This window comes from Syngnathoides biaculeatus, chromosome 8, assembly GCF_019802595.1.
Source record: "Syngnathoides biaculeatus isolate LvHL_M chromosome 8, ASM1980259v1, whole genome shotgun sequence".
Taxonomy (NCBI): domain Eukaryota; kingdom Metazoa; phylum Chordata; class Actinopteri; order Syngnathiformes; family Syngnathidae; genus Syngnathoides; species Syngnathoides biaculeatus.
This window is the reverse complement of record NC_084647.1, coordinates 8,398,623-8,425,392: the sequence shown is the minus strand read 5'-3', so window position 1 is coordinate 8,425,392 and position 26,770 is coordinate 8,398,623. Positions and strand designations below refer to the sequence as shown.

General features: G+C 43.2%; 1 protein-coding gene across 4 annotated transcripts; it reads left to right on the top strand.

The window, feature by feature from the left end:
- Positions 1 to 310: 310 nt before the first annotated feature.
- pafah1b1a (platelet-activating factor acetylhydrolase 1b, regulatory subunit 1a) lies at positions 311 to 26,770 on the top strand. Of its 4 annotated transcripts, none has more exons than XM_061827805.1 (11): positions 311 to 615; positions 6,842 to 7,138; positions 16,682 to 16,766; positions 18,487 to 18,561; positions 18,775 to 18,981; positions 21,315 to 21,483; positions 22,317 to 22,419; positions 22,493 to 22,721; positions 23,757 to 23,858; positions 24,470 to 24,626; positions 25,509 to 26,770. In XM_061827805.1, exons 2-11 carry the CDS (start codon positions 7,107 to 7,109, stop codon positions 25,580 to 25,582), a joined length of 1,233 nt encoding a protein of 410 aa, XP_061683789.1. In that variant the 5' UTR covers positions 311 to 615; positions 6,842 to 7,106; the 3' UTR covers positions 25,583 to 26,770. The 4 variants fall into 4 exon arrangements, with proteins under 4 accessions (XP_061683789.1, XP_061683793.1, XP_061683790.1 ...); XM_061827809.1 differs by lacking the exon at positions 311 to 615 and adding an exon at positions 630 to 669; XM_061827806.1 differs by lacking the exon at positions 311 to 615 and adding an exon at positions 746 to 932.

The window sequence follows — 26,770 nt, the reverse complement described above, 5'->3', positions numbered from 1 at the left end:
ACCTTTCACAACGAGTCCAGGTTTGAGTATTTTCTGTTCTATCACCGGAGAAATAATGTGATGATTTTATGCGTCTTTTTTTTTTATAGTCGGATGAGTTATTTAATGCTAGCTCGTTTTCTGTGAAATGGGAAACTAAACACAAGAGAATAAATATGACGGAAGTTCGGTAACAGACGACTGTACAAAACGCGAATCGTTATAGGTGCAATCAAAAGTAAGTGAAATATCATTCATAACTTGGACAAATAATCGCATAAAACCTCCAGAGGTTGTCGCGTGTTTTATTTTTTTCTTCTTCTTCCTGTCAAGGACGTGCGCGCCCCCGCCTCGACGTGAACGCGGTCTCCGTGCGCGCCCCCGACAGAAGCGAATGCGGTAACCTCGGAAGGAAAAAAAAAAAACAAGCGAGCGGCGCCCGAGACGACGCAGGAAAGGGCCGCACTTTTTTTTTTTTTTTTTTTTTACCTCCACTTCGTTTGGAACGTCTCAATTCGGAACGCACATTTCACGGCCTGCTTGCTGGCTATTTTTTGTTTGTTTTGGGAGGAGGCGGAGGAGGAGGAGGAGGGTTTGTTTGTTGCGGCGTGGACGTTCGCGGACAGAGACAATAGGGTGAGTTGTGCGAGTTTACGAAGCCGGCCCAGGGTGGAAGGAAACTGGCGTTAGGTGGGGGAAAATGACGATGTGGCTGTAATTTTTTTTTTTTTTGCACCTCCTTTTATGTCTCAAAATGGCGGCTAGGCCGCTTGCTTGCTTGCTTGCTCGCTCGAGAGCAGCAGGTAGCGTGTCGGCGCTGCACTTGATTCCCTTCGTACACGTATGCATCATTTGGGTTTAATTCCGGGTGTTCGGTCCCGGTGACAACGATACATTTTAATAATTGAGATTCAGTGCACGACGGCCTCTCCCGTCTGGGCTAATGTAACGAGGTAACGTTCAAGCTAACTTTTCTTTTCATCCGTAGGCAAGTGAGGATAAGGTTCGCCGTAACTTAATTAGCTTACATAGTTGACATTTAAGATATATTTTCGTGTGGTCAGGTTTATTAAATCATATGGGTGTGCGCGCGCGCGCGCGCGCTAAAGACATAATAACATGTCACTGGGTTGGGCTGCAAGGCTCCTGCCGCTTTTGGCGTTGTCATTACGGGAACGGGTCGAAGCCCACTCTTTTTTAGCCGTTTGACACAACGTCGTTGCTGATAAATATGAAATTTGAAGCCGTCCGATATGAGTCTTCGCTGCCCTGCCGATTAGCTTGACTGCTACAACGGATGTTAGCATCGAGGAAGGGCGTCCGGTAATGCTCGCACATAAACGTTTGGTTCTGGGCGTGTAGATAATATTTCCAGGTTGATTGGTGGAGTTGTCTGTACAATCGCCGTCTGGCTTTTCGTACACGACACGTTTAGTTTGCCGTCGGGCTCGGCCGGAGCTCGCCCGTCATGTGTGGGGAAGAAATCAGGGTGGAGCACATGCGAGGCGACGATGGGCTTTCTTGGAATTGCGTCTTCTCCTTAGCCAGCTCATTTGGCCTTTCTTTTTCTCTTTCTATTCTATTCTATTCCAAGATTGCTTCCTTTTGCTTTTCTTTCTTTTTTTTAAATAGAAAAACAACAGCGTTAATTTCATACAACTGCGTCTTTTATATTTAACAGCAGTGATTCATCGCGTAGATAATGATGTTTTCCTTTTTTTGTTGTTGTTGCTGCCGTAATTTCATTTGGATATCTTTCAGGCTGTTTTTCTATGAACAATGGTACATATGCTGATTTATGAGACTGTACTTGAACAAAAAACATTTCCTCTAAGCAGTGAATTTAAATGCAACCCTGAAAATAATCGCAAGACTTTTGTGAATGTGTTTGTTCAAGAAAATTAACACTTTTTTGTAAACCATATTAAAAAAAAAACCCAACTCAATCCCAAAGTGACTGTAGAGAGAGAAACGTGCTTTATTAAGTGTAGTTCATGTGAAAGTCACTGTAATACTCGGGTTTGGTGAGTGACGTCGAGGAGTCGGAATCAGTCGGGTTGGCCGTTTACAGCGTCATCGGTTCAGTGTGAGGACTATGTTGCTTGCTCTCTGCACATATAAATTCATTTTGATTTTCAATAAATAGCTGAAGGTGCATCGTTCACTTCACCCAAGCAGCATCGTATCTGACGTTTGCCTTGTATTAAAAATCAACAGTTTGTAAGTTAAAAAAAAAAAAAAATCAATCTGTAGATGTAAGTCAAGGTAAAACTATTTTATCAACTTTTTTTTCCTTCTGACTTGCTATTAGTGTTGGGCCGACCCAGTTTGCCATCCAAACAAATCTGCTTTCCATGGCTAGCATCTGATCCACAAATTGGAATGAGCGACCCACAGCCACTGAAATGTGTGGCATGACCAGAGAAAGGAATCAGATGACTAATATATTAGCAGGCTAATGTTGTAATTCAGACATTAACGTTATGAACCATAAATGTCTTTTGTCCGTGAGGACAAATCTACCACATGAGAAAATTCTAGTGTATTTTTTTGGGTGAGAGAATCTGTTAATGTTGTGAACTCTTGCTGCCTTCTGATAGGTGTTGTCAAATTGCCTTCAGAAATTAAACAGTGTAGTATAAGTCGAATTTGGGGCGGCACGGCCCACGTGGTCGACCCTCAGCCCTCGTGACCGTGCCTCTGTGTCCTTAAGCAAAATGCCGAGGCCCAAGTTGCTCCTGATTCTGCTGAAGAAGGAGATGGCGTTAAAGTGCTTTTAAAGGTAGTAAAGTATAATAAGTGAAAGAATTTTCTCATTTTCTCTTGGGGATTATAATCAGGAAGGGTGTGCATGAATGAGTTGGTGGCGACTCGAATTGGGGGTTCGAGTGGGTGCGCAGAAGTGATGATCCAATGAGAATTTTCAGACTCAAGCCAGAACGAATCGAAGACTATGCCATTTACTTTATTTTGATGAGCGGCAACTGCTTCCATGCCACAGTTAGTTTAAATTTAAAAAAAAATAAGCTGAACTTTTAGCCTGTGTCAATAGCCGTTGCCGTTTTAACCTGCTCCACATGCTGTAGTTTCTGCGGGTGTGCTCAGTTTTTTTTGTTCTTGCAGTCATTCTTCATGGAGGCAAGTGAGGAGGCATCCGATAGCTCGGCCCAAAGAACTTCATGCATATTCAGATTAGCATCCCGACCGAGCCGAAAAGGAGCTAAACGTGTCGTAATGAAGTAAAGTTGCTCAGAATGTAATGAACGCGCTAGATGGCGAGCTAGAAAGGAGGCAGCTGGTTCCAGCCAAGCGACGATTTATGGCACCGACAGGTGCGAAACAACTTTGGCCGCGCCATGGTGAGGATTCCTGCTTAAAGGAAGCCATTTTAAACTTGAAAAGAAAACCGTACCCTGAGGGAGGAGTGGCAGCCACAACGTGCGAGTGCACTCTCGTTCTGAGTCAATACTTTTCAAATATTCAAATTGGCTTTTTCATTTGTGGGACTGCGACGTCTTTTTCTTTCGGGAATTGTACACGGTTTAACAATTCAATTGTGCTTCTGCAGTCGTACTGCGCGTGAGTAATGAATCAGGATTTAGAAGGTGAGTCTGTCCCCTAATATGCGGTGACCAGGATGTGGAGTGTCCGAGAGGATTTTGCACGCGTCTCTCAGTTCTGGCAGCTTGCAAGTCCTCAAGTTTGGGTACTTTGGGTTGTACTGATGGATTTTCCCTGCAGTCGGAGTTTCTTTGTTTTGGCACCACCAAACCTGACTGGGATTGATGAACACAGAACTGATTTGGTGCCTGCTGTGTGTTCCCGTCTTCTTAGCATGTGCAATGAAAAGGAAATGATGTCGAGCGAGGGTGGAGATTTTGCTGTCTTGCACTTTTTTAAGAGCCTGTCAGTGTGTATTAAAGGCAAACACTGTTGATGCCACTGTTGTTGCTATTTTCCTCTGAACTTGTCTGACTTTGTGTCATTGCTAGGAAATGAATGCAGTCCAGATTCTGGATGGTTTTGAAAAGTGGCAAAGGCTTTACTGTATTATGATACGAGACAATTCTGAGGTGACTATGAGGTTAACAGCCAGTGTTGTCAAAGGAAAAAAAGAGTAAGGAGGTACGGTCAAACTTTGCGAAAGTAATCACATGACACGTTCCCCATTGGGTTGCTGTGACTCCTACCTTGAGTTGACCCGGTTTCCTGAACTGTCAAAAGACCCAAAAACGCAAGCCTGGTGACGCAAAGCGACAAATATGTGGTCCGTTAGACATGGGCGTGGCTCGGTCCAGTTGTGACTCGGCGCGAGTCTGCTTCTCCTTAAAGTGACAGAGGACGCTTTGTCATTCAGCTAAAAAGGCTTCTCAGAGAGACGCCGAACCGTGGGGATTAATCAGGAAATTAAATGACAACCCCGGCGCACCATTTCAATGATTATTGCTGCTACGACCCAGACAATGGAATCAATAGCGGGAACGGCAAGCAGATTGATTTATGCACCTCGGCCGCTACCTACTCTTCTTCCCACTTTTGTTTAAAAAAAAAACAAAACAAAAACACATCCAAGTAGTGGATCTCCTTTCGAAGCCAATCGGTTCAAAACAACTGTCCACCAAATCATGGAAGTTAATCTGTTCAGTCATTAATGGCATCATAAAAGCTTCAATAATTTTATAGGCGATTAGTTTTTTTTTCCCTTTAACATTCTTAACTTTTACAAGTGTAAAAAGACTAACAACCTTCACCTTGTGCTTTACCTTTTGTTGGACATGTTTGAATGACTACTGCTTGTTTGTGCTTGAAATTGAGGCTAAGAAGAGTTCTTGTTCCACGACAGATTGAATTGAAATGACTTTACTTCTGTTGTACCGAACAGGCAGGACAGAGAGGAGTCAACTTGTCTTCACCGTAGTTGTTTTGAGTTTGAACATCACCGACACATTTCGCTGGCAACAAAAGCAAAACATGGGGTTATTTTTGTTCCGACTTTCAAGTCTTGACATTTGTTGAGGTGTTGCGTGACACCGTGCATGGTGACACTTCAAACGCTTAAGTCCTGCGTGACTTAAGCGCCGTATTTGCCAGTTTTAAATTGTACAATGATTCTATTCTAATATTGAGGTTCCACAGTCGTTTGCAAGGTTATAATATCGGTCATATTTTGGTCATTTTGCCATTGTCAACTGTGCTGTGGTATTTTTGTGATTGCACCAACGCAGATTTGTTGGGAAACATCCAGAGACCCTGGACGTACCGTAATCAACACCCTGTGAGAGGTAAGCGGTCGTTTGGAATGTTGTCTGGGGCTGACATCATAGTTCAGTAGTTGGTTCTCAGCTCCGTCGGTGAGTCTGTGTGGACCGCGTCCTCTTCGAAGTTCGTGTGTTAGTTATGCAAATAGAGGCGAGAGCGCAATCTGTATTTGTACCTTTTTATCAGTCCAATAGAAATGGCTGCCAACCAGTGAACATTTTCAATGTCTGCTGCCTTCGTGGTTGCAGTCACGGGTATTTGAAGGAAAACCATTTTGGGAAAAGTAGTCCTTTCCTTCACTGCTGCTTTGGTAAAGATCGCAGAATCCGAGAGCTTCACACATTTGGAGGTGGAGAAGAAATGTAAATAAACAATCAATACATTTATTTCTGAAAGCAATGACCAATGCAACACTGGCTGCTTGATTCTGGAGAAAAGTGTCCAAGTTATGAGTTAATGCATCTGTAAGGATCCTAAAATGAAGCAAATTGGCCTTGTTTACTGCTCAGTTGGAGATTTAGTCACGGTGGCCCCTGCAGAGTTAAGATGCTTATTGTGTCTCATAGTTGGCCTTCTGTTGGCTTTCCTGTTTGGTGTATTTACAAGACACTGTGTAAATCGTGTTAGTTTGTCACCCCACGGGATTTAATGTAAAAATTCCTCAAATGACACTACACTGGTGACGACCACGCTGACCTCTCTGCGGCTTTGCCTTTATACTCGAGCGCAACCCACTCGTGCTGTTTTGGAAATGTGCTGCAGTCGTCTTCCAAGTCGGGGGTGTCGCGTTTTATGGCCGTTTACGGTAGCTTTTAGTTTCCTTTCCAGAACGAAGCAACAACAGTGGCGACCGTCGAATAGTGTCTGCTCGAACTGGACATGGATGACAAGATATGTTTTATCATAATCGATCAAGGCGGTGGCATAAGCGGTACGTGGATGGAACGGGAGAGCCGAGTACGCCGTCGCGGCGCGTGACTAAAACGGGACCAATCACGAGCGACGATGGCGTCAATTTGCGGCGGTCACGTGATGCCCCTGCGACCGTGGGAGTATAAAGAAGCTTTCACAGGGATGGCGTCCACTCTTTGTGATTTACGCCATTCATCACTCTGCTCGGCAGTTCCCGAGGAGGTGTGATAATGACATGATGGCCTTTTGGAATTTGACAAGTGAGCAGCTGGGTTTTTTTTGGGGGGGGGGGCTCCTCAGCCATGACACCCCCCCCCCCCCCCCCTTCGGTCACAAACTTGCGTGTAGGAGTTTGTCAGTTTACAAGTGTGGATCGACGCTTGCATGTTTGCACAGTCATTTTGCAGCGGGAGCGACCTGCAACGTATTGAGAACGTCCCGAAAAATCCGAGCAACAAGTGATTGAGTTGACTTCATCTGACGCCATTTTTGTAATTGACTTGTTTATGAGCTGTACTCGTGTTTCCTCTTGAGTGCTGCATTTCCCTTGAGGTAGAATAAACAGCTTCCATCTGTTTTTTTATGTGCATTGACGCTGCACTTCTTTGACCTATAAATATTGGCAACCCCGCCCACTCTCCACGTTATCGGCCATGCATACGTAACTCACGCCTCCGTTTTTCCCTTTCAGATGCAGCGGAGACTCGGCTGTTGACCGGTGTGCAGGCTCTCCGCTTCTGTCGTCCCCGAGGGGCCCGATACCCGCGGTCCCCCGCTTTACCCGAGCTCGCGTCTGGACTCCGCCGACTGCTGCTGTAGGAGTACCGGGGATCACCCTCTCTGGCGTCGTTCGGATCGGATCCGCACGGCTCGTCTCCTGACTGAGGAGGGCACAGCAGTTGCACCGTCGACTAGGAAGTCTTCCCTCCTTGCCCCGCCCACGCCGTCCTGTCACCATGGTGCTTTCACAAAGGCAACGAGATGAATTGTAAGTGGCCGACACGTCTTTCAATCACGTCAAGTGTTCATTTTGTGAGAATAATAATGATGCCGGTTTTCAATTCTATTTGTACCACAGGAATTTTTTGTCACTCCTTGTGAGACAGCACAGATAAACAAAAAGTGTGGAATGCTATTGCAATGCATTATATTTTTTTTAATGGAAATTTGTGTTTCCATCTGATTGAATGAACTTTTCCATGGATTGTAAAAACGAAAGAAATTGAACTATTCTCTATTGGTCTGGCCGGGTCCACTGTCCCAAAGTGTACTAGAATGAACAAGCATAACTATAATCCATTGAGAGGCAATAATACGTGATACTGAAAAGTGATGTTTCAAGTCAGATATTTTGGTCATGGTAAATGCTAAACTTGACAGTATACTGTAATAAACGCAAACATAACGCTTGGTTGAAACAAGGCTGAAGGACATTGTGATTTGTTCATTTATCCGTTGTTTCGATACGTTCTCAGTCCCAATCTTATTCCAAAAGTTATTTTCTTGAAAATTTTTTGTTCAATTACTGTCAAACCTTAGCAAATATTAGTTTCTTTACAAGTGACCAAAGGGTACGACTGCATTAGCACAGCAAATAATGGTGTTGGTGTGTTATACACTGCTAGACTAGAGATTCTTGTTAGTTCTTCTTCTTATTTTTTGGACCTGCTTATACTTCCCTTTGTCAACGAGTACAGTACGCTGCTTGAATCCTTCAGTTCTTCTGGTCCCTCCGGCCAATAGCTGTTCTTGGTTCCTGTGGATTTGGCATGGCTTAGTGCGTGGAAGCTGGTATATTGGGGCTTTATGATATCTACATGCTGTACTCTAGCACAACGAAGGACGAGGGAATCCTTTTTATGGATAGGTTTCCAATTCCGCCATCTTGTGTATCATAGAGGTCAGAGAACACGGGAAGTTTTTTTTTTTCTTCTATCCTTAATTTATCCAATTGTGACGTCATTGGAAACCTATCCATTGTACATTTAAATTGCATTTAAAATACTGAATTGGGTTTTGCCAAAAAGCTGCGGCAGTAGCGCCGCTCCTCGCCCTGCACGAGTCCGCCCTCAGTTTTTCATCCGGCTCTCGGTTTAATCTGACAATCATTTAACTTGATTTACAGTCCATGTCCAAGTGCCCAGTTCTGACATAATGGCTCCTGATTGTTCTTGTTGGCCTATTTACATGTACATTTCAAGTGACACATTGGATATGGCATATTACATTTACAGAACGCATGATAACTATTTCAGCTGGTGGCAATAACTTGCTGCTTCTCCAAACTGGTAACCACTGTGTGACTTATATCAGGCTTCCTTAACAATTTACAGGTCAAAAATTCCAAAAACTGATGGAAAGCTGGAGTGGGGAACCCATACTCGTGTTTATTGTCGTAATTGTTTGACATTAAAAGGGTCCCGTACTCGGATGCCATTTGGTTGTCACGATAGACAAGTACAAAGAGATGGAGAAGCGATGCCATGTGGAAATAAATGTACGTTGTCATTAATTGTGCAATCAACTCTATGAGAAACAATTCAAGAACAGGTGATCCCTCACGGTAATGTCTATTAAAAGACATGTTAAATTTGTGGTAGGGACGAGGAGGAGGGAGGGTCGCGGGCCGAGCCAGAAGCTGCCGTCCGCTTGGCATGGGCGGATGTGCAATCGCATGACTCTTCCCGAAGGAGGCCTCTTGGGCGCTTTGATACGAGTTGCGTTCGCGTGTAACGTAATTTGTCAAGTCAGCTAACGCTGTAGAGGAAAATGGGTAGGCGCGCTGCTCTGCAACGGGTTACCTTTTAGTTTTTCCGTCAGTTGGCCCCGACAACAGCGTTTCCGTATCTGACAAATTTTGGAAATCTGAACCTAAAACCGTTTAGTTAGATTCACCTCTATTGGCCAAGTATGCAGAAACGCACAAGGAATTTTTCTCTGGAAGTTTGTGCCGCCCGAGTACGACGGCTGACCGTCGATTGAGAAAAAATATTTTAGGTGACATTGCAGTAACAGTCATGGAGCAATGATAATTTTTTATTTTTTTTTTGACGATTGTGCTAAGTATACACTCCTCTTGCATGTAAAGTGGTTAGAATGTCTAATAGAGCGTTAGTCGAGCGCAATGACCATTGCGGCATCCATCCATCCATCCATTGTCTGAGGTGCTTATCCTCACAAGGGTCCCAGCAATCTTCCATTTATTGAAGTCTGCTCCCAAATGAACAGTCGCCTCTTTTAGTATGTCACCCCTGCGCCCGTCTCTCCAAGCACGATTGACTGAGCGAGTTACACAAGTGTAAATAAATGAAGCTCTGTCGTATTGCTCGCGCCTCGAGTGTGAGGGACAAACGTGACGTCATTGAAAAGCGACTGTTGGATTCTCCGACTGGACGCTGCAATCGTGTAGCAAAGGAGCCAGCGCAACACTTGAACGAGAGGATTGTATTGTTTTTGTAAATCGCATCAAAGTCCTGTTCGTGACCTTCAGAAATTCAGAACGTTTAAAAATGTAATCCTTTTCACTCAATCGAGAGCAGCTGAAAATTCTGCGATTGGCCCCAATTTCCGATCACATGATCTGACCGGGACACCCCCTGACATTCTGACTTTTTCCTTTTGATTTAGATGAATCCAATGCATTGATTTTTTTTTTTTTTTTTTTTTTTTTTTTTTGTGTCATTGGGAAATGTTCCCATTGTGAATTACGTGACAACGCCGCGAACGTTCCCAACAATGTTTCTGGTTTTTTTCCTCTTTTTTTTTTTTTTTTTTCCGATTAGTGCTGTGGGTGGGGCTTGTTGGTATGGGGAGCTCTTTTGGAATGCTAAGCTTGCATTAACTCTGCGCTATTCAGAAGAAACTTCCAAGACAACACACACACACACACCACACCGAAAACTGCTCTTTTCCCACCCTGTGGGCCATCCTAACCATCGGGAAACTGAACTTCAAGCATCTCGTTTAATACGATGCTAGAGCTAAGATGTTGTTTGTCTTTGTAAAAATTATTTCATGTCTGCAGACGGGTATTTCTTCAAGAATTTGGAATCTGCTTTTTCTGAATTGTTTGAACACCAGCAATCTTTTTTTTTTTTTTTTTGTTGCATAGAAATTCCTTTTAATTGAATGAACCCGCTTTGAACGACATCTACATGTTCCCAGTTTAGCCTTTTTTTCCTTTTTCTTTTGATTGATGAGCTTGCAATTAGTCGTAAATTGAGCATCCCTGTAGCCTAAAATTCAGCCCCAGAATTTTTTTTTTTTTTCCGCTGTGGTGAACGTCTTGTTTTTTTTTTTCTTTTCTTCTAATGATCAGGTGACTGTTCGGCAGCAACACTCAGCTGTGCGATTTTTGTATCATTTTGACAACTGACTTTTTATATTTTGAACGCGCGACCAATGAAGAGCACATTTGTGTGCTTTTTACAGGGTCAGCGGACTCGCCGCCCCAGGCGTGAGGTAAAAATAGCTAAAGAACACAAACATGTTACTTCCCTCAAAGACCTGGCGGGCACCCGTGTACTGATGGGCTGACAGTCTTATTTATTTTTTTGAAGTTTCTGCTCGCTGGCCCTCCCCGAGACTGATTGTTAGGTGCTTTGTGTACATTTGTCTACTTCTGGCTCTGATTGCGAAGAAAAGTGTCATGGGGGGGAGAAAAAAAAAATCACAGAATCTGAAAAGTACGAATGTGGCAACCTCTCTCATCTTTTTATATCTTCGATTTTATTTTACCTCCGCTTATGTAGTCGGAATCACAAGTCATCTGAATGTACATTTGTATAGAAGTGCTTTGCAGCTTTATATATAAAAACAGTCCAAATAAATAACTATAAATGCTGCGAGAAATGAGCATTCCCCCTTGTGCCTCGTGACGACGGATTCTTCCCCTGCGCGCCGTTCCCAACCCTAATGTTCTGTGTTTTCACGTCGTAAACTGAAGCTCTCTAAAATTTGTCTGCCGTAGAATGCACTTTTATCATCGCAGCCATCAAATATTTTCATCCCCAAACTGATTAACAGCTTTTTTTTTTATTTGAGCAATTTGCCAGGGAGCCAACAGAGTCTTTCTTACCTCTTGAATGTGTTGCATCTCGTCAGCGTTTTGCTGCCAAAAGGGAAAAAAAGTACTTCTGTGCCATTACTAGGAGAGTCCACTGCAATGCCGTGATGTTTTAATACATTCTGCATGTAGTGTATGTTGTGGTGGTACAGTGCCAAACATTACAATTGGCCTCGTCTTTAATGAGATGCGAGCTTGCACCCAAATGAGACTGATAACGTCGCCTCGGGCTACCAGAGACAAACACGACTTTAACTGACGTTCTCAAAATAATTCTTATCGTAGTCTTTGGCAGATCAGTTCCAGTTCACCTCATGAAGTCTTGTGGTGGGTCTGCGAGGGCATGCAGATCATTTTTAGGGCGACTGTTGAAATCCATTCCAAATTGTGGTTTGGCATACTTGGGGATTTACAAACTCTGGGTTTAAGTAACTACTTTCACAAGACAAAACTCTCGTAAGAGTTTTGTGTGTGTGTGTCTAACATTGTTGTAACAGTTTTCGTACCTTTTGAAAGAAGGCAAGACTGGCACGCCGCGACTGCTTTTGGAAACACCCGACTTACCTCTGTGCTTCCGCAGCAGTGCACGAGAAGCCACTGGCACATTCGCGGGGCGAGAGCTTAAATCGACTCGTTCCTCCATCTTATGATCGGATCGGGGATCGGTTACCGTTCCCCCCCCCCCCCCCCCCAAATCTGATCGGGCCCCAAAAGTCCTGATCGAGTAAAGCCCACTTCCAAGGATGTGGGACCCACCTGCCATATTTGTGTAATTTTTATCGATGACACCCTAATAAATAATTTTTTTTTCAGCACATAAAAATACGTATTGAACATAATTTTATTTGCTTTGTTCGATAGGACTGCAACAGTTTAGTCAGACAGCAATATATAAGGTATAATAACTTAAAGAAAGTGATCTTTGGAAACTTTTTTTATTTCCCCTCCCTCCTCTAAAAGATGATTCCACTTTGCAGTAAAATGTGAAGCACTTTTATCGAACTCACCATCTGTCTGTCAAATTGTGCGACAATTTCAAAGATTCTGTTACCAAGCCCCCCCCCCCCCCTTTTTTTTTTTTTTATTTGAGCAATTTGCCAGGGAGCCAACAGAGTCTTTCTTACCTCTTGAATGTGTTGCATCTCGTCAGCGTTTTGCTGCCAAAAGGGAAAAAAAGTACTTCTGTGCCATTACTAGGAGAGTCCACTGCAATGCCGTGATGTTTTAATACATTCTGCATGTAGTGTATGTTGTGGTGGTACAGTGCCAAACATTACAATTGGCCTCGTCTTTAATGAGATGCGAGCTTGCACCCAAATGAGACTGATAACGTCGCCTCGGGCTACCAGAGACAAACACGACTTTAACTGACGTTCTCAAAATAATTCTTATCGTAGTCTTTGGCAGATCAGTTCCAGTTCACCTCATGAAGTCTTGTGGTGGGTCTGCGAGGGCATGCAGATCATTTTTAGGGCGACTGTTGAAATCCATTCCAAATTGTGGTTTGGCATACTTGGGGATTTACAAACTCTGGGTTTAAGTAACTACTTTCACAAGACAAAACTCTCGTAAGAGTTTTGTGTGTGTGTGTCTAACATTGTTGTAACAGTTTTCGTACCTTTTGAAAGAAGGCAAGACTGGCACGCCGCGACTGCTTTTGGAAACACCCGACTTACCTCTGTGCTTCCGCAGCAGTGCACGAGAAGCCACTGGCACATTCGCGGGGCGAGAGCTTAAATCGACTCGTTCCTCCATCTTATGATCGGATCGGGGATCGGTTACCGCCCCCCCCCCCCAAATCTGATCGGGCCCCAAAAGTCCTGATCGAGTAAAGCCCACTTCCAAGGATGTGGGACCCACCTGCCATATTTGTGTAATTTTTATCGATGACACCCTAATAAATAATTTTTTTTTCAGCACATAAAAATACGTATTGAACATAATTTTATTTGCTTTGTTCGATAGGACTGCAACAGTTTAGTCAGACAGCAATATATAAGGTATAATAACTTAAAGAAAGTGATCTTTGGAAACTTTTTTTATTTCCCCTCCCTCCTCTAAAAGATGATTCCACTTTGCAGTAAAATGTGAAGCACTTTTATCGAACTCACCATCTGTCTGTCAAATTGTGCGACAATTTCAAAGATTCTGTTACCAAGCCCCCCCCCCCCCTTTTTTTTTTTTTTAATTTTAACTGACTTTAGCCACCAAACATTTATGTGGTTTCAACGGAATCATAACTACACTGTGACAAAAATGTTTGGCACGCCTGGTGTGAAGTATGGCCATATTGTGTTAACAAATGTTAATGATTTACAATTTAGCTTTGAATGGAGTGGTGAAGCTTGTGGGCAAAATGTGTACAATCCGCCAGATACGTGCAAATGATTGAGTGAAGAATTTTTATTCTTGCCCACGTCTTCTCAATCTTGAGATGTAATAGATGTGATAAAGTACAATATACTGTGTGTGCATTATCACATGCATGTACTGTACAGGGATGGCGCTCGTCTCATCCAAGCTGTCCATATATCCAACGTTCAATGTGCAGAGTTCAGTTTGCAGTTAGATTAAGTAAATAATTACAAGAGGAGAACATTGCTGAGATGTGCATAAATGGCAAATAACATGATTTGACTGATGTCCTTTTTAAGTGTTATTGATGATTAAAAGATATTATACCGTAGCCCTGCCCATTGATCCTGTGGTCCAAATTTTGGAGGAAATGAAGTCATCTGCAGACTGGAAGGAGGCCTGACTCACCTCTTTTATTATCCATCCATCGTTCTCACTATGCTAGTAACCATAGAAACCAGCCACTCTGCTCTCCTTCTGTCTACATATTTTTGTTGCGCATTTCAACATTTTTAATTGCTGCCGTGGGCTATCCAAGGGTGCTGAGTAGTGAATTTGTTTCATATTATGTTCAAGGTAGCGAGCCCCTTTGTTTTGCCCACTTGCTTACTCGGTGGTTTTAATGTAAATTGTTGCGTATTTACAACTGCCATCACCTCACTTCCTTGTTGGAGATTTTTAATCCCATTAAAAAAAAAAAAAAAAAAATATTACTGGATTGAAAACATATCACACTTATGAACAATGACTTTCAATTAAGGGTATTTTGAAAATGAAGACAGTCATTCTAATTTTCGGAATCTTTACCTCTTTTAAGCTAAATTGAAATGGAAAACAGGATTGTGGCCACACCCTCTCTTGTCGCATCTCCACCAGATCAAAGAAGAGAAGCCATTGTGTTGTGGTTCCCTCAGCCACAAAAAAAAAAAAAAAAACTGCGTACAGTTTGGCCCTCCCCCGAGCATTTCAAGTGGGCAGTCTGTCACGGGTGGAGATAACCTCCAGCTCACCTTGATGTCTAATAATGGCGGCCTCTTGTTGTCACGGGAAGTTAGCTGGGCATAAGGTGAGGTGCGGCGGGGGCAGAGACCGGTCTGACAGATTGAAACTGCCCCCACCCCTCCGGCCCCGCTTCATATTTGCACCCTCAAGCATTTTCTCCCTTACTGCTTAAGGAGTCCTCTTTGGGGTACATACCGTAATTCCCGGCCTACAGAGCGCACCTGGTTATAAGCCTCACCCAGTACATTTGGAAAGGAAATACCATTTGGTACATACATACGCCGCAGCTGTGTAAAAGCCGAAGATATTTACAAAAAAAAAAGACGGTAGACAGAGTTTAATAATAGCGCCGCTGCGCTAACGTTAATGCTGGTGCCACTGGTAACAGGGCTGGCAAAAAAGAAAAAAAAAACATATTGGTAAAAATCAGAGACATGGCAGTAACACGCTAGCGCAGCGCTAACTGGGCCAGAACGGTAAAATTCATTTCCTCGGCACATATGTTCCACCGGTCTCACGGCTACCGTTTCCGCAGGGGTGCCCCCTTGCGGCCGTTAGAAAAAATGTACAAATTAGCCGCATAAACCGCAGGGTTCAAACCGTGGGGGGGGGGGGAGTCGTGGCTTATAGGACGGAAATTACAGTAAATACAACGATCAGAAGAAGAACCAATGCGGGGGCGGGGGTGTCTTTCGGTCATTTTCACTGATGCTAACAGGAATTATATGGATTCTAAATATTAAAATCGTATCATATTCACCACTTGTCCACTTGAAGGTCGTCTTGTGGCACTTGCAAAAATGTGTAAAACCGTGCATCTGTAAAGCTGAATGTTACATTAGCGTTTGTGCAGCATTTGGAAGATTAAAAAATAACTTCCCAGTCCCACAGGGCACTCTAAGATGAGGAAAAATAAATAGATTAATAAATAAAGGCCAAGATTCCAACTCACAGACTTGAACATTATTCAATCCTGGAATTTTTTTGGATGCTGGTTATTAGCATGTCTTGTGCTTTTTTTTTTTTTTTTTGGGTGGTGCCTGGCCGGGAGCCGTTTTCAAAGACACTCTTAGCTGGTTCGAAACCCTGCCCGTCTGCATTTTTTGCTCATCTATTTATCAACGGTCAGAGGATAACACGCCGGTTCTGAAGTCTTCCAGTCAGTTTGAGAATTGATTTGAAAGGTCTGCTACTAGTCTATAAATCACTAAATGGTTTAGGTCCTGAATAATGAACGAAACGCTAATGGAATGCAAACCCAGTCGTGCTGGCTCTGCTCTAATAATGGAGCGCCGAGTCCAAAGCAAACGTGGCGAAGCACCATTCAGCTATTAAAGCTTAAAAAAAAAAAATGGAAGAAGTTGCCAACTCTGCCCCAAGTGTCAATGTTTTCAAAATCCAGGTTAAAAACTTTTCCTTTTCCTCGTGTTTTGGAGTACTTCCACTTTTTAGTCATATTTCTTGGACTTGGACCGTTTTAATAGTACTTTTCATTTTCAAGCGTTTATTTTTGTATTTGAATGCTTTTATTCATGCAAAGGGGATTCAGTTACCCTGTGTACGAAATGCGCTATACAAATAATTTTGCTTTGCTTTCAACTCTTTTAGAAGCAGACTTTTTTTTTTTTTTTGGGGGGGGGGGCTTTCTGGTTGATTTATTTTTTTGATAATGAACGAGAACTGCCAAAAGGCTTGTTCACCTCGAGTATTATTTTTCTGGTTTTATCGTCTGTGTGTCATGGCCGATGGTGGGATGAACGCCATGGGGGACACCCCACCCCCACCCCCACCCCCCATTTTCACCATCCGCATTGCAGTGATTCATCCTGTGATGTTCTTTGCCCACAACAACAAGAGGTCATGATGGACAACAGACATGTGATATCAATTTGTGTTGGATAGATAAGCAGGCGGCGGGGGGGGGGGGTGCCAGAAAGCGTACGTCGTACTTGTCCTACACACGTCTGATTTACTGTATATTCATTTAATATTTTATAGGTGTGACATCTTAGTTTATAGCTGTATAATGTAGGTACGTGCATACTGTGCAGAAGACATGATTCCTTCCTTATCAAGACGTTAATGAAGGATTCTCTTTGTCTCATGCAGAAATCGAGCCATTGCTGATTATCTGCGTTCCAATGGATATGAAGGCGCATATTCAACTTTCAAGAAGGAGGCGGAGTTAGACATGGTAAGTGGACAAAGGGTCGACCCCGTCCATCTGTTCATTTAATCATATATCCCATTTTAATCCATGTCACCAAACATAATCGTGACTCGCAGTACCTCCATCCAGTTATAGGCTTGTGTGTAAATTATGTCACAAATTATTTACCAAGGAAACCATTTTTTTTTAAATCATATTGCAGTTCAAATTCACAGCGTGTGACTGACATGTGAATGAATTTCTTATTATTACTCATTTGTGAACAAAGATGAATCCAAATTTTGAACATGCGGTGCTTCAAATGAAATATTTATCTCTGCAGTAATGACATTAACCATAATGCATTATATCAATGTAGTTGCTAAAAAAAAAAAAATGTTACTCTGGGAAAAATTTATGGGCGATCTGTGATATTTAAATTATGTTTGACAATCTTTTAATGGACATTGTCCTTTTTGTAATGGCATGGGAAAATCTGTCTTGCCTGTTTCACGTTGATGAAGCTCCTCCCCTAGTTATGGTACATTATAAATATTTTAGACGTAGCCCTGCCTTCTGACCTGTCGACTGGTAAAGAATCACGTTATGATATGAGTTTCTCCCTTCCCCAAGTTCTTCTCGCATCCTCTTGTTTCACCTTCCCTTCCCATTTGACTTCTCCTTTGTGCCTTTAGCCATTCATTCGTCCGCCAGACGTTTTCTGAGCGCAAGCGGGTTGAATAATGGATGAATGGCACAGGGGATGCCTGCACCCTTGCCTTTTAATAACTCTGCCCTCAACGAACCTTCGCAGGCCAATATGATCACCGGACAATGTCCGTGTGTTTGTTTTTAATTGGAAACATTATTAAACTGATTTGTGACCAGTTACTCTGTCGTCTCACGCCGGAAAGATGTACAAGCGCATACCGGCTGAGGCTTTCGGCGCCGCAATACTGAGTGGTAAACAGGCTGGCAGCCTGCGGTGTAGTCTGGCAGTTTTGCGCGTGTCGTGTTTGCTGGTGAGTGTCCAGGCAGATGGCTGATTAGTTGATGGCAGCCTTGTTCCGGGGGGGGGGGGGGAAACAAGCTCAAGAAGAAGTTAATTGAGCTTTTCCCTTCATACATTTGGTATGCACCCCCAACATAGCGCCGCATCTTGAGGCTGGCTGTTGGTAACTGCCAGCCCATTAAAAGCCTCCTTGACACCCCCCCCCCCGATGGTGTGATTGAGAGTACTGAACAGCGCTACTGTTGAATTTCACAGCTAACGGTCCAATCTTGTCTTGAAACAAAAGGAGACATCTTGGTGCGGTGGAGGGATTATCACTTGAGATGCGTCGTTCAATTCCGTTTGTTTTGAAACCCAACAAATAGAATTCTCATTTTTTTGCTGTCACCCTAATGATTTGTTCATCACACAATGAAGACATTTTTTCATCGTATTTGAAGTTTTCTATTACTGTAAGGTCGACACTAATTTGCCAACACCACCTGCAGCTCTGCCTCAGTTTACCTTAACAAAATGCATAATGGAACCTTTTCCGATGGCGATTAGTTATGGTGGGAAGGATTATGACTGGTGCGCTTGCGCGTGTACACATATGTTGCAACTGGGCCCCCAGCGTAAATCATTTTCCTTCATCTAATCCCCTGTCCTCTGCTCTCCACTCCTGCCGGTTCGTCCTCGCTGGCCTTTGTGATTTCCGCTGATTCTTCAACTGCGTTTGCCTCGCGTACTCACGACCGACTCCTCTCCTCACAGAATGAAGAATTGGACAAGAAGTACGCCGGTCTTTTGGAAAAAAAATGGACTTCGGTTATCAGATTACAAAAGAAGGTTTGTTTTGTTTTTGTCCATTTTAAAAAGTCTTGTTGGGACCGCGCTCGTGTGGATAGTTTGGGACACCACCAGTGCATCCGTTGTTCATGACTTTCAATGTATAATCTGTGACGAAGACGAACGGCAGCCAAAATGACACCGTTTACATTTGACTTTGTCATTTGGTTGAATAAACCTCCATCTGCCAACGCACTTCTTTGTTCTGGGCAGGTCATGGAACTTGAGTCTAAACTGAACGAAGCAAAGGAAGAAATCACTCTGGGTGGACCGGTTAGTCAAAAACGGGACCCCAAAGAGTGGGTCCCGCGCCCGCCGGAAAGGTATGCGCTGAGCGGTCATCGGAGTCCTGTCACCAGAGTCATCTTCCACCCGGTCTTCAGTGTGATGGTCTCCGCTTCGGAGGATGCTACAATAAAGGTCAGTGCTTATGTGGTGTGTATTTTCAAATGAGTCGTGCACCAAAATTTTCGGCCACCGACCGGCCCAAAAGTACATTTTTGGCCGACAGACTTCAGCGGCAGAAACAAAACTGAGTGGGACGCTGCTGGTGTTGATGTTTGTAGCCCACTGTTGAGAGCGCTGGGGCGATTCCACACTTTGGTGTCCAAGCCGGTACCACCCATAGCGACACTCCGACTTGGAGGAAAATGTGCAGTACATTTTTAAAACTGCAGGCGCAGGTCGCGCTTCCTTATAAAGGTATAATGTGCGTTGGATAGCCGCAGTGACGTCATCGTGGTCGCCGCATGTACGAGTATAAAGAAGATTTAAGGATTACCATCTACACACCTCACTTACATATTTTTTACTCGTTTTAAGGAAAAAATGTAATGCCGGTAGAAATAATAAAAAATGTTACACAATTTTTTTTTTTTTTTTTTAAATAAATTTTTAAAAAATTACACTGCATTTAATGTTCAAATTCCTGTGCCTGCTAATATTCTCTTTGTCTTTACTCCTAATTTTCATTTCTTCTGGAGATCTTACATTTGGTCTCATTAATGCAAAATGTTTCGTACACCATGTCTCGTCTTTCAAACTCCCAAACAACTTGGTAGTTATTTCAATGTACATTGGACATTGTACAGTACGTACAATGCAATGTATCCTAAAAATGTGAAAACCAAAGCAGTCAAGTTAATGATTGCAAAAAAAAATTCTCAACTCTTTGTTTCGATAACGCTGAACCAACCAACGAATGAACAAACAAACCCACTGTTATCGGCGTACCTTGGATTAATTACACCGTTATCATGTTTATATGCAATCGCTACCCTCTGCCACATCACGAAGGAAAACTCTACCTCACTAGACAATTCCAATAGTCTTAAGATGTTGTGTATATTTTATTTATGAGACGCGTACACCTTCTCCTGCTTCTCCTCCTACACACACAGCGGGGGTTCAGCTCCGTGTTTTGGCATCCTCCCCTTTCCAATCCCACCGTTTGCTTCCAGTGCAAACCCTCCCCTTGGCGTCGTACCAAATTTCTAATGCTAATCAAATTTATATTCCTCCTGAGCAGCATCTGTGCCGCCATGCCCCTCCCGCCATCTGGGCCCGAATCTTGAATTCTGCTCCCCCCTCTTGCTTCTCTCTTTCTCTTTCTCTCTCCTGCACTTAATCGTTGTCCTACTTTCTACCTCCATTTGAGCAGCCCTGTTGAATTTTTAACTGAGTAGACCTCGCTCGCTCTAGTTTGTTTTGACAAGCACCCCGAGCCAAAATAGCCCCTTAGTCTAACGAAACTAAATCCACAATCGGTGATGATGCTCAGCCCGTGCAGTTAGCTTTGAGTTACAGGTTGCACTAAAGCCTTATTTGCAGATAATGCTGATGAACTGCATCATATGCTGATCAAGTGATTCTCCAAACACATTAACTCTGCTGATGTCCCCCAAAGTGCATTTTGTACCTTGCGGCCATCTGGCACATTTAGCCCCTGCTAAGAAGGACTTGAGTTTGGGGTGTCTTCCATTACTGACTGGACAAAACCCCCCCACGCAAAGCGACGAGGCAAGGAGTCTTTATCCTCAATGGCCGTCTGCGATAAAGGGCAAACATTATCAGCGTTCTCTGGCTTCTTCCACAAAAGATAATTTACTCTTAACGTGTGCTCCATATTGCCACCACCCATGTACAATAGATTGAATTTCCAACAGTATACTCATAATATTAAAAAAGGTCTTGACCATCGAGACCGTCAGTAATCCACTTTCAGTGTAACTTGATGGAACGTCTGTGATTTGTTCAAGGCTTTCTTCTTTTTTTTTTCTTAATCCGTTGTAACTGGTGCTTCATAGTGGTTGAACATTTCCGGGGGGGTTAATTTTCATGGGAGGTTAAGATGAGGAGTTTTGGGAGTATTCCAAATGAGGGAAAAAAAGAGAGGTAATTAATGTGGCATGGAGAGTAAGTTAATTGAAAGGTATCCTTTTGTTTTGTCATGAGCAGACATCCATCGGGAATAAACCACTTTCCTTGAGGACATTAATTGTACCTTTTTATCAATTGACCACACATATACTTACTCACAAGCAGCGGCGCGATCGAAACTCCCTTGAAGCTAAAATGTTACCCCGCGACACAAAGCAGAAAATCGACCCACCGAATATTTTGGCACTGGAGTGCAGGTGATTCCACATTTTGGAACTTTTCTTCTTCGTTTGCAATAACTAGAAGCCGTTTCCCCGGAATTGCGACGCTTCTGATGTAGACGCGCCGTCGAAACGTCTGTATGTTTTGTTCAGGTGTGGGACTACGAGACCGGAGACTTTGAGCGCACACTGAAGGGCCACACAGATTCTGTGCAGGACATCTCTTTTGACCAGACCGGAAAACTGCTCGCATCCTGTTCTGCGGACATGACCATCAAGCTGTGGGATTTCCAAGGCTTTGAGTGCATCAGGACTATGCATGGTTGGTTTTCTTCTTGTGTGAAAACAACAACAACAACATTCAATTCAATTAGCCATTTTTGCTTCTAAAAACGGGCATAGATTATTTTCGACTTGAAACTGTGACTCCCAGGATGCAAGTATCCGGAAGCAATGAGTCCCAGCCCTGGAACAATGAGTGGAATAGATACAGTACAATTCTTATTTCGCATATTGCAGAATTTTTTTCTTTTTACTATATTTTTCGTCTTATCTGTTGCACACTCGTGTCAAGTTTTTACTACTGTTTTTTTTTTGTTTTTTTTAGGGGACAATACTTTTTCCCAAAACTATCAGGACAAAGAAGTGTATTTATTTATTTTTTTGCCAATTATATAGTGATATGAGTGCATAATATAATGCAGTGTTAGTGGGATGTCTGCGGTCATCTGACCTCAATCCAAAATGTTCCCAAATCCTCGCTGCGGTGTTTCGGCTTTGGAACTGACTCTGTTTATCCCGCTCGAATTTCTGGAACTGTGTATGAGCAACTAATTCATTTGCACCCTCAAGCCCTGTCTTGTCAAAAATTTTAAAAAGTCATATGCCCGATTTCCAACACCATGCCGAAATCCTTAAAGCCAGAGCATTGTGTCCTTCGATGCAGATTTATCTTAGTTTATGCGTCCCTGCTCATTTTTGTGCGTCTCGGGGGTGCCAGTACGAGCTACTTGGATCCGTCTTCAAACGCGCAAATCAGTCTGCTTGAAAGTTTAGATTCCATTGAGGCTTCGCAGTTCTGTTCTGTCAAAATCTCTTTGTAATCTGTGTTATCACATTGCAGTGATCCTTCCAACTTTTTTTCTTTTTTTTAAGGACATGACCACAACGTATCATCCGTAGCAATTATGCCCAATGGAGATCACATCATTTCTGCCTCAAGGGACAAAACTATGAAGATGTGGGAGGTGGCAACTGGGTAAGTTCTTTCAATTGAAAACAATATTCCTTCTTTGGTCATTTACTGGTTAATCTGTTTTTTTGCCCACAAGTTACTGTGTGAAGACTTTCACGGGCCACAGGGAATGGGTCCGCATGGTGCGACCCAACCAGGACGGTACTTTGGTGGCCAGCTGCTCCAATGATCAGACGGTCCGCGTGTGGGTCGTGGCCAACAAGGAGTGCAAAGCTGAACTGCGGGAGCACGAGCATGTGGTGGAGTGCATCTCCTGGGCTCCAGAGAGCGCTTACCCCACCATACTCGATGCCACCGGTTCTGAGGTGAGCGCCGACTTGGATCTTGAACAGCGGGTCCCGGTTGGTGTGGGGGGGGGGGGGGGGGGGGGAAGATGTTGCGTTCGTAGTCAGAGCTGCTTCCCCCTGGTAACAAAACAAAAGTGATACTTGTTCTGTTAAGAGTCAAAACTCCTTGGCCATGCAAATTTATGTATTGAATACACTGTCCAACTTGGTGGTTCTTAAATGTTTTCCTGTGGTCTCCACATTTTGCATGGTCTTTAAGATCTGATTCGTTTTCATAGATGTCGAAACAAGATTTAAAAAAAAAAAAAAAAAAGTAGCATGCGTGGCCTCCCCCCCATTTCATGTACCGTAATTCCCGGCCTACCTGGTTATAAGCCTCACCCAGTACATTTGTAAAGGAAATACCATTTGGTACATGCATACGCCGCGACTGTGTAAAAGCCGCAAGTGCCCACATTGAAACGTGAGATATTTAGAAAGAAAGACGGTACACAGAAAGAAAGAGTTTAACACTAGCGTGGCGTTAACGCTAGTGCGGCGCTGACAGTGCCAGTAAAAAAAAAAAAAATTATAATTTCCGGTAAAAATCCAAGACACAGCAGCAACACTCTAGCGCAGCACTAACATGGCCGGTAAAAGTCACTTCCTCGGCACATATATTCCGGTCTCGCTCCGACCTTTTCCCCTCGGTACAGTACGGAAATTACAATTGCAATGTCTATGTCGAAGTATGTTTTTGGCGAACTGAGAAGCATACCGCTAAAATAAATATGAATACAATTAAATGGAAATTGCACAAAATAAATTTTAAACTCACCTGCCTATGAAAATACATATACAGTTTTTAATGAGGTATGTCTGATATATGGGCTTTTTGACGAGCTGTCCGCTTTCACTCGAGACTCGGCGGTCTGACTTAAAGAAGCCTACAAGCCAGATCGATTTTCAAACATTTGTATTTCATACATTGTAAGTGCGTGTACGTGACTAAACCTCCACGAACGATGACAAATGACTGACTGCTATGATTTTTGCCGCATTTTGTCCCACCAGAGCAAGAAGAGCGGTAAGCCGGGCCCTTTCCTGCTGTCCGGCTCAAGAGACAAAACCATCAAGTTGTGGGATGTTAGCATAGGCATGTGCCTTATGACACTGGTGAGCAAGTACTCTCATTTTGTCTCGTATGATACGTTCTCTCGTCACTCCATAAGAAGCGAGGACCTTAATTTCTGTCGTATAATACACGCTCTATAATCAACGTTCAAAATTCAGGACTTCATATGTGTAACATGCATCATTGATTTTCTGGTATTTATGCTCCAAAAATAATATCTCTTTGATTGTATTTATTTTTTTACAAAGAAACACGCTGAGCAGTGCGATGCATTCAAACACGCTTGGGAATAATGATGCTAAGTGCAACAGACCATAACATGTTCAAACAACAATAAACATCCATAAGGTCTTTGAAAAAATGGTATTCTACATTTCAGAACTCAAGTCGGTAGGTTTTAATATTCTGACTCAGTCTCCAGCACATGGTGCCGCCATTACATTATGTACTTTAATGCCTTTCTTGGGGGGTGAGGGGGTCATGTAACAGATTAGGCTATTTACATGTAAAAAGCGCTTTGATGAGACAACTTCCGGAACAAATTAGTTTCAGAAGTAGAGGTACCACTGTACTTTTTTTTTTTTTTTTTTTAAAAGGAAAAAGGGCACATTATTATACACCGATGAATTTTTATTTATTTCTGTTTACCTAGGTCGGCCATGACAACTGGGTCCGTGGCCTCCTTTTCCACCCGGGAGGCAAATTTATTGTGACCTGCGCGGATGACAAAACCTTAAGGATCTGGGACTACAAGAACAAGCGCTGCATGAAAACCCTGAGTGCCCATGAACACTTTGTTACCTCTTTGGGTAAGCAGCAGCAGCAGCAGCCTTCAAGTGCTTTCCCTGCCAGTATTTTATAGCCTCCCACTTCCAGGATGAATCCTTGTAAACAAGGCCAGTATCTCCATTTCCATTCCGTGTCCTGGTGGGCGCTGCGAAAAGCCGTCAGCCTTTTCCATTTCTTCCTATTGATATCTGTGGCCAGCCACGTGATCATGGTTTCATAATTTTCTTGAGGACAAATATTCTGGCAAGATGGCCAACCCCCCCCCCCCTTTTTTTTTTTTTTTTTTTTTTTTAAGCAGACTCGAACCAGCAACCGCTCTAAGCTATTCAGTTTGCAAAACAAAAGTGTCATTATTGCCGCTTTTTCCCCTGCAACAAAACTTTTTCATTTCTATAATCATAACACCATGTGCATTATGTTGGTGGCTTCCACTCGGAATTAAACCGGTGTATCATCCACTTAAGAGTAGATTGTCACCCATTGCAAAAATAAACACACCCTGGGGGGTGTATGTGCAATAACTGTGTAGAAATTGATGTAGGACGCATTAACTAACATACTTCCATCTCCAGCTGGACTCAATTGAGAGGAAACTTCTCATGTGAAACAGATACATAAATACACATAATAATTCTTGGTGGACACCAACATATTTAGCATCGCTTTTATGCTAGCTTTTGTACCTTCCTATCAATTGAACGTCAGGTGCTTTCTCCAGTTGAGTGAATGCATTTCAGCTGTTTTGGGAACTAAAAAAATCTTTTTGTCCCATTTTGCAATGTGCTAAAGTTATCATTTCGTTCGATATGGTTGTTCACGGTCAAGACGTTTGATGTAAATTGCTTGCGGATCTTATTTGAACTTACTTTTCTGATCTTTTTTTTTTTTTTTTTATTATTAAGATTTCCACAAAGCTGCTCCTTACGTGGTCACCGGGAGCGTAGACCAGACGGTAAAAGTGTGGGAGTGCCGCTGAACAGGACCTTCTCAGATGGGACCAGCACCCCGCCGACCCAGACGGTCTTCTAGATCCCGTTGTCCCCCCTCCCCTCCCCTCGTCCGCTCCACCTTAGCTAAACGTCACCCGCGCATCTTCATCTTCCTCGGGCTGCTCCCGCCGCCACCACGGTTACTTACCCGTCGCGCTCTCCGGTCTTTATAACCTCTGCCCCTCAATGTAAATTATTCCTGGATGTAGATCAAGCTATTAAATGTTACACAAAAAAAAGTATTCTTGCATGGTAATCAAAACTTGTATACTGTAAATTTGCATAACGTCTAGAAGTACCATAGGTTTAACACAGGGCTGGCCTTACTGACCAACTGAAGGCAGATGTTTTTGATGTAGGGCGCTAAAAAAAAAAATAATTTAAGAAATGAGTGTCTTTATGTGTAAAATTATTTTGTTCTTCTTTTTTTTTTTTTTTTTTTTAAGAACTATTTCTTCCTCTTTATCTCCTTTGCTGTCTTAGTCTGATCGTGCCTAGCTTGGTACAAAACCTTTTGAGCGATCAGGCACAAAAAAAAACGTTAAGACTGTCGGCCTTTATCAAAATAATCTGTAGCTTTATACCATCACTTCTCAAGTGTGCGTACCATTTCTCTTCACGTGGAGCTTGCTCTTATTTTAATGGTTGTATATACCAATGTTTCAAACTGTTGTCCTTGGACCTCGGGAGGGGGCGGGAGGATAAACCGCAGCTTTGTACTCTTGTCACGGTGGCACACCAACAAAATATTCAGCTTTAGGTGAAACGTCCCGTTGCAATTTGTGAATCCCGGCGCCGAAGTTCCGCGGAGGCTGTTTGCGTGCGCGTCTGAGTGGGGATCTGGGATTACACCATTTCTAATCTTGGCCACTCGAGAAAGACCCCGGCTGCGTCGCCTTCGGGAGATCGGTTCTTCTGACCTTCCCTTTGTCCTCAACTCCCACCCAATTTAGCCATGCTAGGGTATTTGTATCATATAGGAAGGATGTATAGACTAAAGATACTTGGCTGTCTTTCGGCGCCTTTAATGACTACGAACATGAAGCTTCTTGTACAAAAAAAAGCGGAAAAGAAAAAGCAAAACAAGTCCACGTGCACGACTGGGTCTAATACCCGGGACGCGCAAAGATAACTTAATTTCCGAGAGGTGAAAAAGAAGTTCAGGCCCCCCCCCC